Raw genomic sequence first — 12,103 nt, 5'->3', positions numbered from 1 at the left:
ATAAAAGTGTTCTTACAAAATAAAAATTTATAGCAAAGTAAACATGTCAGATTTGTTGATAGTGAATACATTACACAAGAGTTAAAAGATCGACCATGAAAATAAATAATAGAGACAAGAAAAACATTACAGGGAGTCAAATAAATAAAATGGTAGGCAAGGTATATACTGCAGATCGTAAACAGGAATTTTAATTTGATGTTTATGGTTTGCAGTTTAGTTCTTTTAAATAATTTGAGTTGACGGTTAGTCTTGGGCTGTTGCAGATAACTTTAGACGATTTTTATTTATGATACAATAATTCACATTCGTCGCTTATCAAAGGACAACTTAAAACAAAGTTTATCAATTAAACTACAGCGTGTTTATGTTTCATTTTGATGTTAAAGATTCTTCAAGTTTAGGATACTGTTTTTTTTGGTACATCACATTCTATCATTTGGATAATGTCTTTTGTATTCGACAGTAGAAAGAAAAGTTTTTCACTTAAAATTCAAATGGACGGAATAATAACATCTTATTTTCTAAAATCTATTCAAGATACCAAGGCTAAGAGATTATATTATTTTTGGGTTTATTTTGTAAATGATAGCAGACAAATAACCTTTATTATTTTAGAACAGAGTAAAAAAGTAACACTATACCGTTGGACAAAGAATGGCTGCAGCGAATAACAACAGGATGGAGAAAAAAGTCATGGATATGAAACCGAAAATGATCGACCCATCGAAATGCACTCTGGGTAAATCACTACACCAACAAGTTCTTAGATACTCTAGAAAAACTTTACAGCATCAAACTAAACAGTTTAATCTCGGCAACGGCCAAATATTCACCGACCCAATAACTGCAGCTGATTATTTACTTCAGAGAGAATATGGCGATTCTTCTCTCGTTGATAACACAAAACACGAATGTGTATTCATACCTCCAGTGTTCTGTTCAAATCAATATACAAGTAAATCTGCAGCTCCTCTTTTGGATTACGAATTCGAAAAAACATTTCTGACAACGTTGGCTAACTTATCGAATGAATTTCCCAATTATTGGTTCACAGAACAGTTAAAAACTTTCGTCCAACAACAAGGATTATCAACTGATGATGCTAAAGAAATAAATGCTGCTGATTTCGACAAGTGGATCCTAAACGTTAAAATGTCATATCTTGTCGCCCAGGAATTGCATGGAAAAGAGGTCAATTTACCGCCTTCAATTTTAGAAACAAATATCTTCATTAAAGGCTGCATAGCTGAGCTGGCTTCTAAGAAACCAGGAGCAGAGCTTGAAGCCACTCTACGAAATTATCTACAAACTTTGAGAAATGTGAACGGTAAAAAGAATCTAAAACCTGGAATAGAGAAACTGATTAAACAAAACCCATGCACGGATTCAAACTTGTTATGGTTTTTTGAATTGGTGTTATCACATCGTGGCGAGGCTTATGAACAAATGTTCTTCGATAAATTATTGTCTATGAGAGAGGAGACTTTATTAAAAGATACAGTTATCCTTCAATCGGTTTGTTTTTTAACTGACGTCAGCAAAAAGAAACATCAAGAATTTGACCTGGTCATTTTCTCTTGGCCAAGAAAACTCGTCATTGGTATCGAAATAAAGAGACAACTCAATGACACCGCTTTTGACCAAATCGAAAAATATCACACGCTATTCCAAGAAAGATTAGGTGATCAGTTTGGTCCCGACTGGACATTTTTCCCAGTGATTTCTGTCGGGAAGAATACCCTGTCTTTCGAAACTCAACATTACATTGACATAAACACTGACATAGAATTATGGTTATCATCGATATTCAAACGATTTCCTGAACAAACTGTTCCGATACCATTTCTACCATCCGTCGAGCATCTCATAAAGGTTTTGCGTTTGATCATTTTTGCTGTACACATTTCGAAGAAAGACCAAATAGCACCAATCACAACAACCAACTGGGTCAAATATATCAGCGATGCAATCGACACACTTTGTACCAGCCACAATATTTTATTTCACTCAAAAGAACAATTACCAGCATTTATTGGAGATCACGCCCAGTATACAAAACTTTTGATTAAGGGCAGTCTGGGCGCTGGAAAGAGTCACATACTCAAGCAAAGGGCAATAATGTTGAGTAAGGAGCCACAATTCAACGGTCGTGTGATGTTCGTTGTTGGTGAACTGGTCATAGGAAATAGTTTACTGTACATACAAACAAAACACGAATTTCAATCTCATGGGATAATAGTAGAGAAGGTCGGTCTATATGATATCGTAAGTAACTATGTAATATTCAACTTCGTTACCTTTCAACGTAAATTATACCATACTTTACATTTTGTTCAAATCTTTCCCTTTCAATTGAATATCGAAACTAGCCTTCATTGAATTTTTAAATTTAAATTTTTTTATTATAAGACCAAGAAAGTTTTAAAACTTTCTTGATAACGTACCCGTATTCAAAGCTTCTTCTCGTTTAGATGATCCCTATAAATGAAATTTATTTTTTTATATTTTAGGAAACATTGGAATTAATAATCACTACAAAAGGGATAAAAGCTCTTTTCCTCGATGAATGTGATTATAGGCTGGATGAAACAAAGAAGACAATCGAACATTTATCAACATTAGTTGATGTGATGTGGATCGCACCGGACGCATACTGCCAAGATACTGACATTAATGATTTCACAACAATCCATCTGAAAAATAACCTCAGAAACACAAAAGAAATTGTGCTCGAAACGAAAAGAATTGCTGAAGAAACATCGTATGCATACAAAAGCCACTTAAATATACCTCCTCCAATATTTCCACAAGGAAGTCAACCGATTTACACCAACTCTATTGAAGAAGCATTAGATAAAGCAAGAGAATTGACAAATGAGGGTATCTTAGTTATCGATTACTACATCTCCATTGATTATGATGAATACGTCAAATGTCCTGTTGGAGAATGGGTTAGACAGAAATTGAATACAAGTCAAGTTTCTCCTTATGAACATCTTTTAAATGGTGGTATATTGGCTGTTGGAGATTGGAAAACTCATGGCTTTGAATGGCCAACAATCATTGTAAACTTTACAAAATTGACCCAATATGAAATTTCTAATATTCACCTGTGTAACTATTGTATGCGTTGCACAACAAATCTTTTCATTGTTAAACAAAGGAACTAAAATAATATCACATGATGAAGTAATCTGCTTCTTATTGCAGAATGGGGACAGAGGTACACAATGAAATTATCACGATTGTAACTTTTGTATCCAATGTATAACAAGCCTCTTCATTGTTTAAATAAATAAAAAAGTGACTTTACATATTATCATGAAATTAAATTTTCTTTGACAAAACTGGGACATAAGCGCACAATAAACTTTTTCATTTTATTAGATATATTGCTTGTTTTGGCCTAAGTAGAAGGGCACGATGCTTTTAATTGTTGTATGCTACAAATCTTTTTATTCTTAAAGTAAAAGAAACGACTTTACATGTTGTTACGAAGTACTAATTCTCAAATACTGCTTCTTATTGCAAAACTGGGACATAAGGGAACAATACTTTTGTATATGAAGTACTACAAACCTTTTCATTGTTAAGAAACAAGGACCAACATACAGTTTGTAAATTATAACGATTTTACTTTATATAAAAATTTGTCCGATTATTATATATTTTTTTGGGACACATTGAACAGTATCACGTGAAAAGCAATTTCATTCTTTTGCAAAATTTGATAATGATGAATGAAATAGAAGAAGACAATCTGAATAATATGAATAATTTGAAGTTTTAAATTTACTATAGTTGAAACATGAAATTGATTTTGTCATATTTTCTTAACTGCAATTCATATTGATAAGTTATCATATCTTATATAATGTATTTACAATAATTTTAGTATTTTAATATTTTTTGATTCACTATTATATTTTTTCATTTGCCGGTTGACTGATAAAAGAACTTTTGACACTCGATCTTTTCAACAAGCACAAAATTGCGCACTTAATTTGAATCATATTAAAAGTTAGAGCCAGCCTTTTTTTTCTTTACTGCGTATTATCTTGAGGCAGACTTTAGTTTAATTAAGATTTTTACCACTTTTACTGTTTTGTTATTTTTTAAATTAGAGAATATTCATTTAGAATGCAATAAGTTTTTGTTGATAATTTTCTTACAAAATCACATGTAAAAATATGTTTTAATTCAATACAATATAAATCTTGATTCCCATAATTTAAAAGGCATCATTTATACTTTTGAGATAAAGTGGACAAATCTCACAGAACTCTAATCTAGTCAAGCTAAGTTAAACGATCAACCTTTAATGACAATAGGGTCATAGCACCGAACTATAAAAAAACTGGAGTGGAAGTGATCTTTAATATTATGGTAGACATTTTTTGCTTCGAAAAATTTTTGCGTTCTTTTTAAAAATGGTAGCCGAAGCTACAAGAAGTGTTGAAGGGTTTCACCCTTCACAGAATAACTGCAGATCGCTAGCCCAGCGTACGCGTTGTTTCTGAATCATTAGTCCAGTCTTTAAATTTTTTAAGATGCTCTAAGGTCCCCAATAAACGTCGTCCTTCTTACAGAACTCTAATATAGTCAAACTAAGTCAAACGATCAACCTTTAATAAGAATACAGTCATTGCACCGAACTATAAAAAATCTCTATGGAAAAGTGAAAGTGGTCTTCAATATAATGGTAGATGTTTCATGCTTGGTGCGATCTCATCCCAGCGTTTATGTTCACTGGATCTCATTAACGTGTTTATATTATAAGCATCGCACTGATAAGCATATCTAGGCTCATATTTGTCAAAGATGTAGGCGTATAATTACCCTGGGCCTACTAAAAATATATTTTCCTGATTTAGCTGAAATTTCATGGATTTTCGGAATTTCCATAAAATCTTATTGCTTGGGATTTAAGCATCCTTTTAAGCATTTTTTTTTAAGTCCTCGACCTAACCATCTCCGAGGCTGTTTTCAAATTTTTGTATGCTTATAGAAAAAAAAAGACAATTGATCAGTAAAACATGATATCATTTTTAATTTCGGCAAAATGAGAATTTATATTAACGAAAATATCGCAGAGTGTTTTTTTTATTTTGCCGGGGGGGGGGGGGGCAACACCGTATGTGCGGCCCAAAATTAGGCCTAAGAAATCAGACCCTTAATTTTGGCGAAAAATCGACCATTACGGTGCATTTTCTGGAAAATGTTTTGACCATTTTAAAAGCAAAACCATTTTCAGGCAAAATATGGTCAGATTTTCCAAATTTTATACCCCTTATAGACCCTTACAGTGCACTTTTGGGAAGCTTCAAAAATATACCCTTAAGGGTCGCACGTACGGTAGGTCATTTACCTTGAGTGTTCCCCCCCCCCTGGATTTTTGACGCACAAATTTGAGAACTTTTAAACTGAACTGATACCTTAAGGTTATGTAGGTTGACAATACCACCAAAACATGACAAATTATTTTGCTCCAAATTCAAACTGAAAAAGAAAGGACAGAAGTACAAGGAAATCCCGCTCTCCCTCAAAATTCCATTCATATTTCAGAAGGTTTCTCAAACGAGAAGAGCCTTTTTTTACGTACCATTACCGATGAAATTTCAGGACCCTCCCGAAAACTCCTGAAGTTTCCGGAGCAGTTAAAAAACACTATTTTCTCTAAGGAAAGTTCCGGAGCTCTTCTGGTACTTCCGGAGCAAGTAATTTTAACACAGTTCCGGAGTTCTGGTGCAGACCAATCGCTGAAAATCGTGCGGAATCTTCCGGTGTTTCGGAGCACGAAAAAAACGGCACTTTTTGCTTCGGACGTTTCCGGAGCGCCGGGAGGGTCCTGAAATTTCCGATTTTCAGAGAAGTTTCTAAACATCGACCAGAAATGGCGACCACGACCAACGACCAGCGACCTCGACCGGCGACCAGATAAATTTGGAGTCCTCTGAATACTAAAAAATGACCTTTGAAGTAACGAGTCATTTTCTTGACAAAGTGACACTATTTGACAAAAATATTGACAGGGTCATTACGTATGATGTTTGGTAAGCTTTGTTACACCAAATATTTTAATTATGCTGAATGAGATGTCTTTAGTATGAATAGATAGAACTTGTCTGTAGGAAAAAATTGGGAAGGCCAGTTTTAGAGATATGAATCTAATTAATTATTCTATTGTCTTTATGCTGACAAAATGACTAATTTCGACAGTAAATAACATTCTGATGAATCTGCTTCTCAAACTATTTTCAAAAAATTTTGTGCCACTAATTATTTTGACGCTGATAATACAAAAGGATAGAAATTGACACCATAATCAAGCTCCAAGAGCGTCGAAATGGTTGTTTTACGTATTTGGCACGTGACTTTAATTAGATGAGACAGGGGTGAGCTCTTCAATATGATATATAGTATTCAAATGATTAGGAGAGACAATCTACGTTGGAGAAAGGGAAAAAAACTCGATAACCCAAATTTATCTGGTCGCCGGTCGTTGTCGCCGGTATCGTGGTCGCCATTTCTGGTCGACGTTTAGAAAGTCCCCGATTTCCATATTTCCTAAGTGTTTATGTTAATCAAATCAATAATAAAAACAAGAAAACTTTAAAAACTACAATCGGCGCCGAAATATTTGGCACAAAAGGGGAATTCCCTAAAAACTTTAAATCCTCAAGTGATTTGTAAGTGCTTTGTAGTACGGTTGGAAAGTGGGGTTTTTACTCTGAGTTTTAACATGAGTCTTAAGCGTCTTAAGACTTACGACCTTAGGATCTCAGGATCTAAAAGCTAATCTAAAGATCTAAAAGAATATAGCCTGGAAGCCACTTAGCCACTCCCAAATCGAAAAATCCAATTGCAAAATGCAATTCTCGTCCGAGCTTTAAATTCTGAAATACGTTAAAATACCCAAATTTGCCAATATATTTCGGCGCCGATTGTAGTGTTTATATGTTAAAAATGTCAAATTAATAACAAAAACCTGAAAACTTAATATAAGATTTGCAACGAGTTTCTTCGTTCTATATCTCTAAGGGAAGAAACTTTCGGTGATTTTTCCGAAATTTTGAATTGATAGATGTGAAATAAGATGAGGTTTTATCTACTCTTTTCTCCACAAAAATTTTGTTAAACAATATGGGATGAAATCAGATAAAAATTAACAGGCCGCAAAAAGTCAATCTTTGTAAAATGCAGATATTTCGCGAATTTTCTTCATCGCAAAAAGAATCTTCAGATGAAGAAATTCTTCCCGTAAAGTTGTTGCATCGAAGAGAGCAAAATTGAAAAGTCGATAAACTTCGGTAAAATTCATCTTTCAAATAAAAGTCGTAAGTCCAATATATACCTTCGAAGATTTTTGAACAGCTCACTTGAATTCAAATCAACAGTTCGAATATTGCAGTGTGGTAAGTCCAGCTCACAAAGCTCCAAGAAGTTTGAGTGACCAAGTTTCTCAGCGATAAAATCTGTGGACAGTCTGAGAAAAAAGTACAGTTTAGTACAGTACAAAGCAGAGTTTCAACATGAATCCATATTAAAATGCTGAGGCATTCACATGATAATAATGGTATCCCTCCCCCTGATCAACCCTGAATGCGGATGAAAGAAATGGGCTCTATCCAAGAATAGCTGTCTCTTCAAGAATAGGGAAATCATTACGCTTGTTAGGCACCATTGACAATTTACTCGCGAAACCATAGAGCTATGACTTCAATCCAAAAATAATATACCAGGAAAAATATTATGGAAAATTTCATGCAGATCAATTATCATATATTTATTCATTCATCCACTGACTGACTGACTGACTGACTGACTGACTGACTGACTGACTGACTGACTGACTGACTGACTGACTGACTGACTGACTGACTGACTGACTGACTGACTGACTGACTGACTGACTGACTGACTGACTGACTGACTGACTGACTGACTGACTGACTGACTGACTGACTGACTGACTGACTGACTGACTGACTGACTGACTGACTGACTGACTGACTGACTGACTGACTGACTGACTGACTGACTGACTGACTGACTGACTGACTGACTGACTGACTGACTGACTGACTGACTGACTGACTGACTGACTGACTGACTGACTGACTGACTGACTGACTGACTGACTGACTGACTGACTGACTGACTGACTGACTGACTGACTGACTGGCTGACTGACTGACTGACTGAAAGGTACATCATCGATTTGGACTTTTTTAATACGAAATTGATGGTAATATCATCTATAGAATTATAATTTCAAGAGTATAGGCTGTCACAGAAATATACGGAAATTTCTTAGCCTTAAGGATACTAAAAAAATTCAGTTTTGTATAAGATCAAACTTACTTGCCACCAAAGGTATCTTTAGCCATACCCCCTTCAGTAAAATTCTGTAAATGAAAAAAAAATATGGTGTAGAATAAAGAATAAAGTCATTTTAAACTAAAGACAATACAGTCGTGTAAAAGCTGGACATGCAAATTTGAGGTTTTTCAAGATGACGGCATTTTACTTAGGGAAGACATCCGAACGAACGATATGAAAGTTACTTTTCATCACAACAAATTCTCGCATTCTCTTTTGTGCTTAATTGTAGGGGGTTAGTTTATAATGACCCCCACACTTTATGAAATTTTCCTGAAAAAATGCCAAAACCTTCACATTTTCCTAGGGTTTTTTTGGAAAATCCCCCCGAAATTACTTAATATTGACCCAACAGGTATTCCGTCAAGAGCTTTGAGACTTTGCAAATGATAAATCAAAAACAATCGATAATTGTTGCATTACGTCATTTACAACCAATCGAAAAATAGCTTGTAATGAACTTACAACAGGTATTCCGTCAAGAGCTTTGAGACTTTGCAAATGATAGATCAAGAACAGTCGATAATTGTTACATTCTTTGACCAGTGGGTTTCCCATCATGTCCAGTATAATCAGTGTTGGTATATTCTGGCGAGTTGAAAAAGATTTACGGTTAAAGCACAGATTTTTAAAGCCCGAAGCGCTAGACGGCGACCCATACCGCCCGCATATACCCAGTACCTTGCCTAAGCACCCCTCCCCTGCACAAGATTGCACATATGCACAAATCATTTAATGGATGTAGGCAGTGTTAGGAAGGGGTGAAACATTGTGAAAATCTAAAGAAGCAAAGGGAAGCTAACTTTCCATTTTTAAATATTCAAAAAAGTTGGATAAATAACACCTTTTCAACCGTAGTCGCGCGGTCAGGCGCGCGCCACTTTTATCCCACCAAACTCGATCCAATCCTTTTTTGACACATTTATTTATCTATTGTCTATAGGTGCGAAAAAAGGACTGGGACGGTTTTAGTGAGATAAAGCGGACACAAAAATGCCCGCGCGGCAATTGGCGGTTACGGTCGAAAAGGTGTATAGAAGTTGAATGGGTTTTTCCAAGTTAATATGAATGCAATAGGCGTAGTGGTATAGTGGTTATCGTGCTTGCCTTCTGTCCAGTAGGCCCGAGTTCGATACCCACCGTGGCACTATGATTCAATTGGCTCGGGTCAACCCATGCCATGTGAGGGGAATTGGGTATCATAACTCTGATACAAGAGTATAGGTTGATATTCCATGCAATATCTAAATAAATACTCCTTGAGCCATACACGCCTTTTTTTTATAAAATAATGTTTATCATTCCATTATGGATATTTTCTCAACCATTTGGGGAAAAATTATCCTGAATCATTCGTACGCCATTTTTTTTACAACAATATTTATTTAGTCTCATGTTAGAATTAAAGGAATTATACAGTGTTATATACACCCGACTCGTCTGAAACTGATGTCAGCAAAATTTTAATAAAAGAGTCCTTTCAAATTTGTAAATAAAAGGAAGAAAAAAATCTTGCTCCACATTTTTCTTTTTCATTAAAAAAGATTCTATTTATTTCAATCTGCTGAATCAACATACATTATAACTATTTAAAAGGTCAATGGCTTTATAAGGCCGGCGCTAACGAAGCCAACATTCAAACCAACATTTTTTGTTAAAATGTTGCGTCAAATGTTGGAAGAACGAGTGACGTCACAAACTTTGTAATGTTGCATGAAAAGTCATTTGAGGTGAACGTTCAACATTTTCATTTTCAATTTCTTTGCCATAATGGCGGCAACGGTGGCAGACTTCACGGCTGTTGTGCTATTGAGTGAGCTGGTTGACTCTGATGATGAGAAACCAAGAAGAGGGAAAACAAGACATGTCAATTCTTTTTTAATTTCGGCTTTGAAGTCAGAGCTTTAAAAAATAGCACTATTTTTGAATACCTTTAGATAGAAGATGTCTCTTAATTCTTGAAGTTTGTTGTTACCGGCGTAAATCTCGAGCAAAGATGTAGAATGCTACAAAAGAGAAAGAAAGATGTTTATAAGAGTAATCAGACGGTTTTAGCTGATAGAAAACTTTGTCTACGAGTCTATAGTTAAGCTACTGAACAGTGGGCAAAGTAAGGTTTTTCCTTTGAGACGTAAAATGGATTTTACAAAGCAAATTAGCACATGTTCTTGGAATTTTGGTAAATTATGTCTATGCAGAATATTGAAGAGGGTAGGTTCTTTACCTTAGCGGCCAAAACTTAAGCGTGTACATCTACAGAACATGAAGAACAGAACGTGAAACGCAATGCACTAAATATCAGTATACCTTATCGGTCAAAACTTAGTCCGCCTTAATTATTAGTCGGCCCTAATTTTAGTCACCTCGTCAAAATTTAGTCACTAAGGGCCAACTAATAACTAAGTTTTTGCCATTTCTAAATTTTTAGTCGGGCCAAATTTTAGTCGGCCAAAATTTTTAGTCTGCACAAATATTAGTCACCAAGCCAAAATTTAGTCACTTAGGACCGACTAAGTTTTGGCCGATAAAATAGCTTTAAAAATGCATAGACCCAGATTAACATACACACACAGACATTCTCAAATTCTAGCTTGACTGAAGTTGAAAAAAAAGGACTGGGTCTAATCCCGTACGTACCTGCAGACCGTTAAGCGACAAAACAAAATTATTGTCGAATGCTAAGAAGCGAAGATTATTCAACGAAGCAAAATCGATGCCATCCAATGATGAGAGGTTGTTGTTGGAAACATCCAGTGATTGTAATTTCTTTAAATGGTGAATACCTGAGAAAATAGTTAGAAAGAAAAGACAATATTTATTGGGCTTTTCCAGAAAAAAAAATTACCCCCACTGTTGAGGATATTGATTTTTCGAAGTATCGAACCCCCCCCCTGGATATCCACTCTTAAAAATATGCTCAACCCCCTGGATATCCTCTCTTATAAAGATGCTTACCCCTGGATATCGTATTTTTTACTTGAAAAGACACTTTACCCCCTGGATATCCGCTCCCTTGTAAATAATTAACCCCCTGGATATCCACTTTTGAACAAAAATCATTAACCCCCTGGATATCCGATATCCTCAACATCACGGGCACGGACTATTTCTCGAAAAGCCCATTCTGCTACTGGCAGTTTCATGCCTAAAGATTGTCACAAATGAAATGAAACTGCCAGTAGCAGAATAAAAAAGTGTCTTTTCTTTCTGACTGACATACCTCTACTTATGTATCGAGCACTGTAAGAGGCGATCATGATAAACACCCCCTTCTCACAAACCCGCTGCGGACCCCTTCCCACAGGAAAAATTGCCCGAAATATCGTCCCCAGTGGGAAATTATATATCAATTTTTGTCTTCGCCGAAAATAATCAAATAAACCAATCCTCACTGGAAAATAATATGCTATTTTCCCCATCCTCACCCAATTTTTTGACTTGAAATCAAAAGAATATGAATCCCCAGCTATAAAAAAAATGGGAATATCAATCCCCATTGAGTTAGTTTCAGTTTTTATCCCCATTGGCTGAAAAGATCCTACCGGGTCTGTGAGAAGGGGGTGTATGACACACGAAGTTGTTTCAACGTTTATCTAACGTTATATGGACGTTGTGAACGTCGGATAAACGTTGGGACAACGTTGTGTGCAATCTGATAATCGACCAAGGGAATAATAATCTTTTTTTTTGGATATCCAACACACCTCTTGAAGACCAA

At 35.5% G+C, this 12,103-nt stretch overlaps 1 protein-coding gene across 1 annotated transcript in view; it reads right to left on the bottom strand.

The window, feature by feature from the left end:
• The window catches only part of LOC136800590 (leucine-rich repeat-containing protein 9-like), a 92,788-nt gene that overhangs the window by 51,123 nt on the left and 29,562 nt on the right, over window positions 1–12,103 (bottom strand). Inside the window, exons 16-21 of the mRNA XM_067057274.1 lie at window positions 11,023–11,168; window positions 10,317–10,391; window positions 8,851–8,973; window positions 8,368–8,411; window positions 7,358–7,489; window positions 5,439–5,502 (exon numbers count right to left, since the gene is read on the bottom strand). Coding sequence (XP_066913375.1) covers window positions 5,439–5,502; window positions 7,358–7,489; window positions 8,368–8,411; window positions 8,851–8,973; window positions 10,317–10,391; window positions 11,023–11,168 — 584 coding nt within the window. The remainder of the gene's footprint in view (window positions 1–5,438; window positions 5,503–7,357; window positions 7,490–8,367; window positions 8,412–8,850; window positions 8,974–10,316; window positions 10,392–11,022; window positions 11,169–12,103) is intronic.

This window comes from Clytia hemisphaerica, unplaced genomic scaffold (genome assembly GCF_902728285.1).
Source record: "Clytia hemisphaerica strain Z4C2 unplaced genomic scaffold, Clytia hemisphaerica genome assembly, whole genome shotgun sequence".
Taxonomy (NCBI): domain Eukaryota; kingdom Metazoa; phylum Cnidaria; class Hydrozoa; order Leptothecata; family Clytiidae; genus Clytia; species Clytia hemisphaerica.
This window is presented reverse-complemented; position numbering and strand designations above follow the sequence as displayed.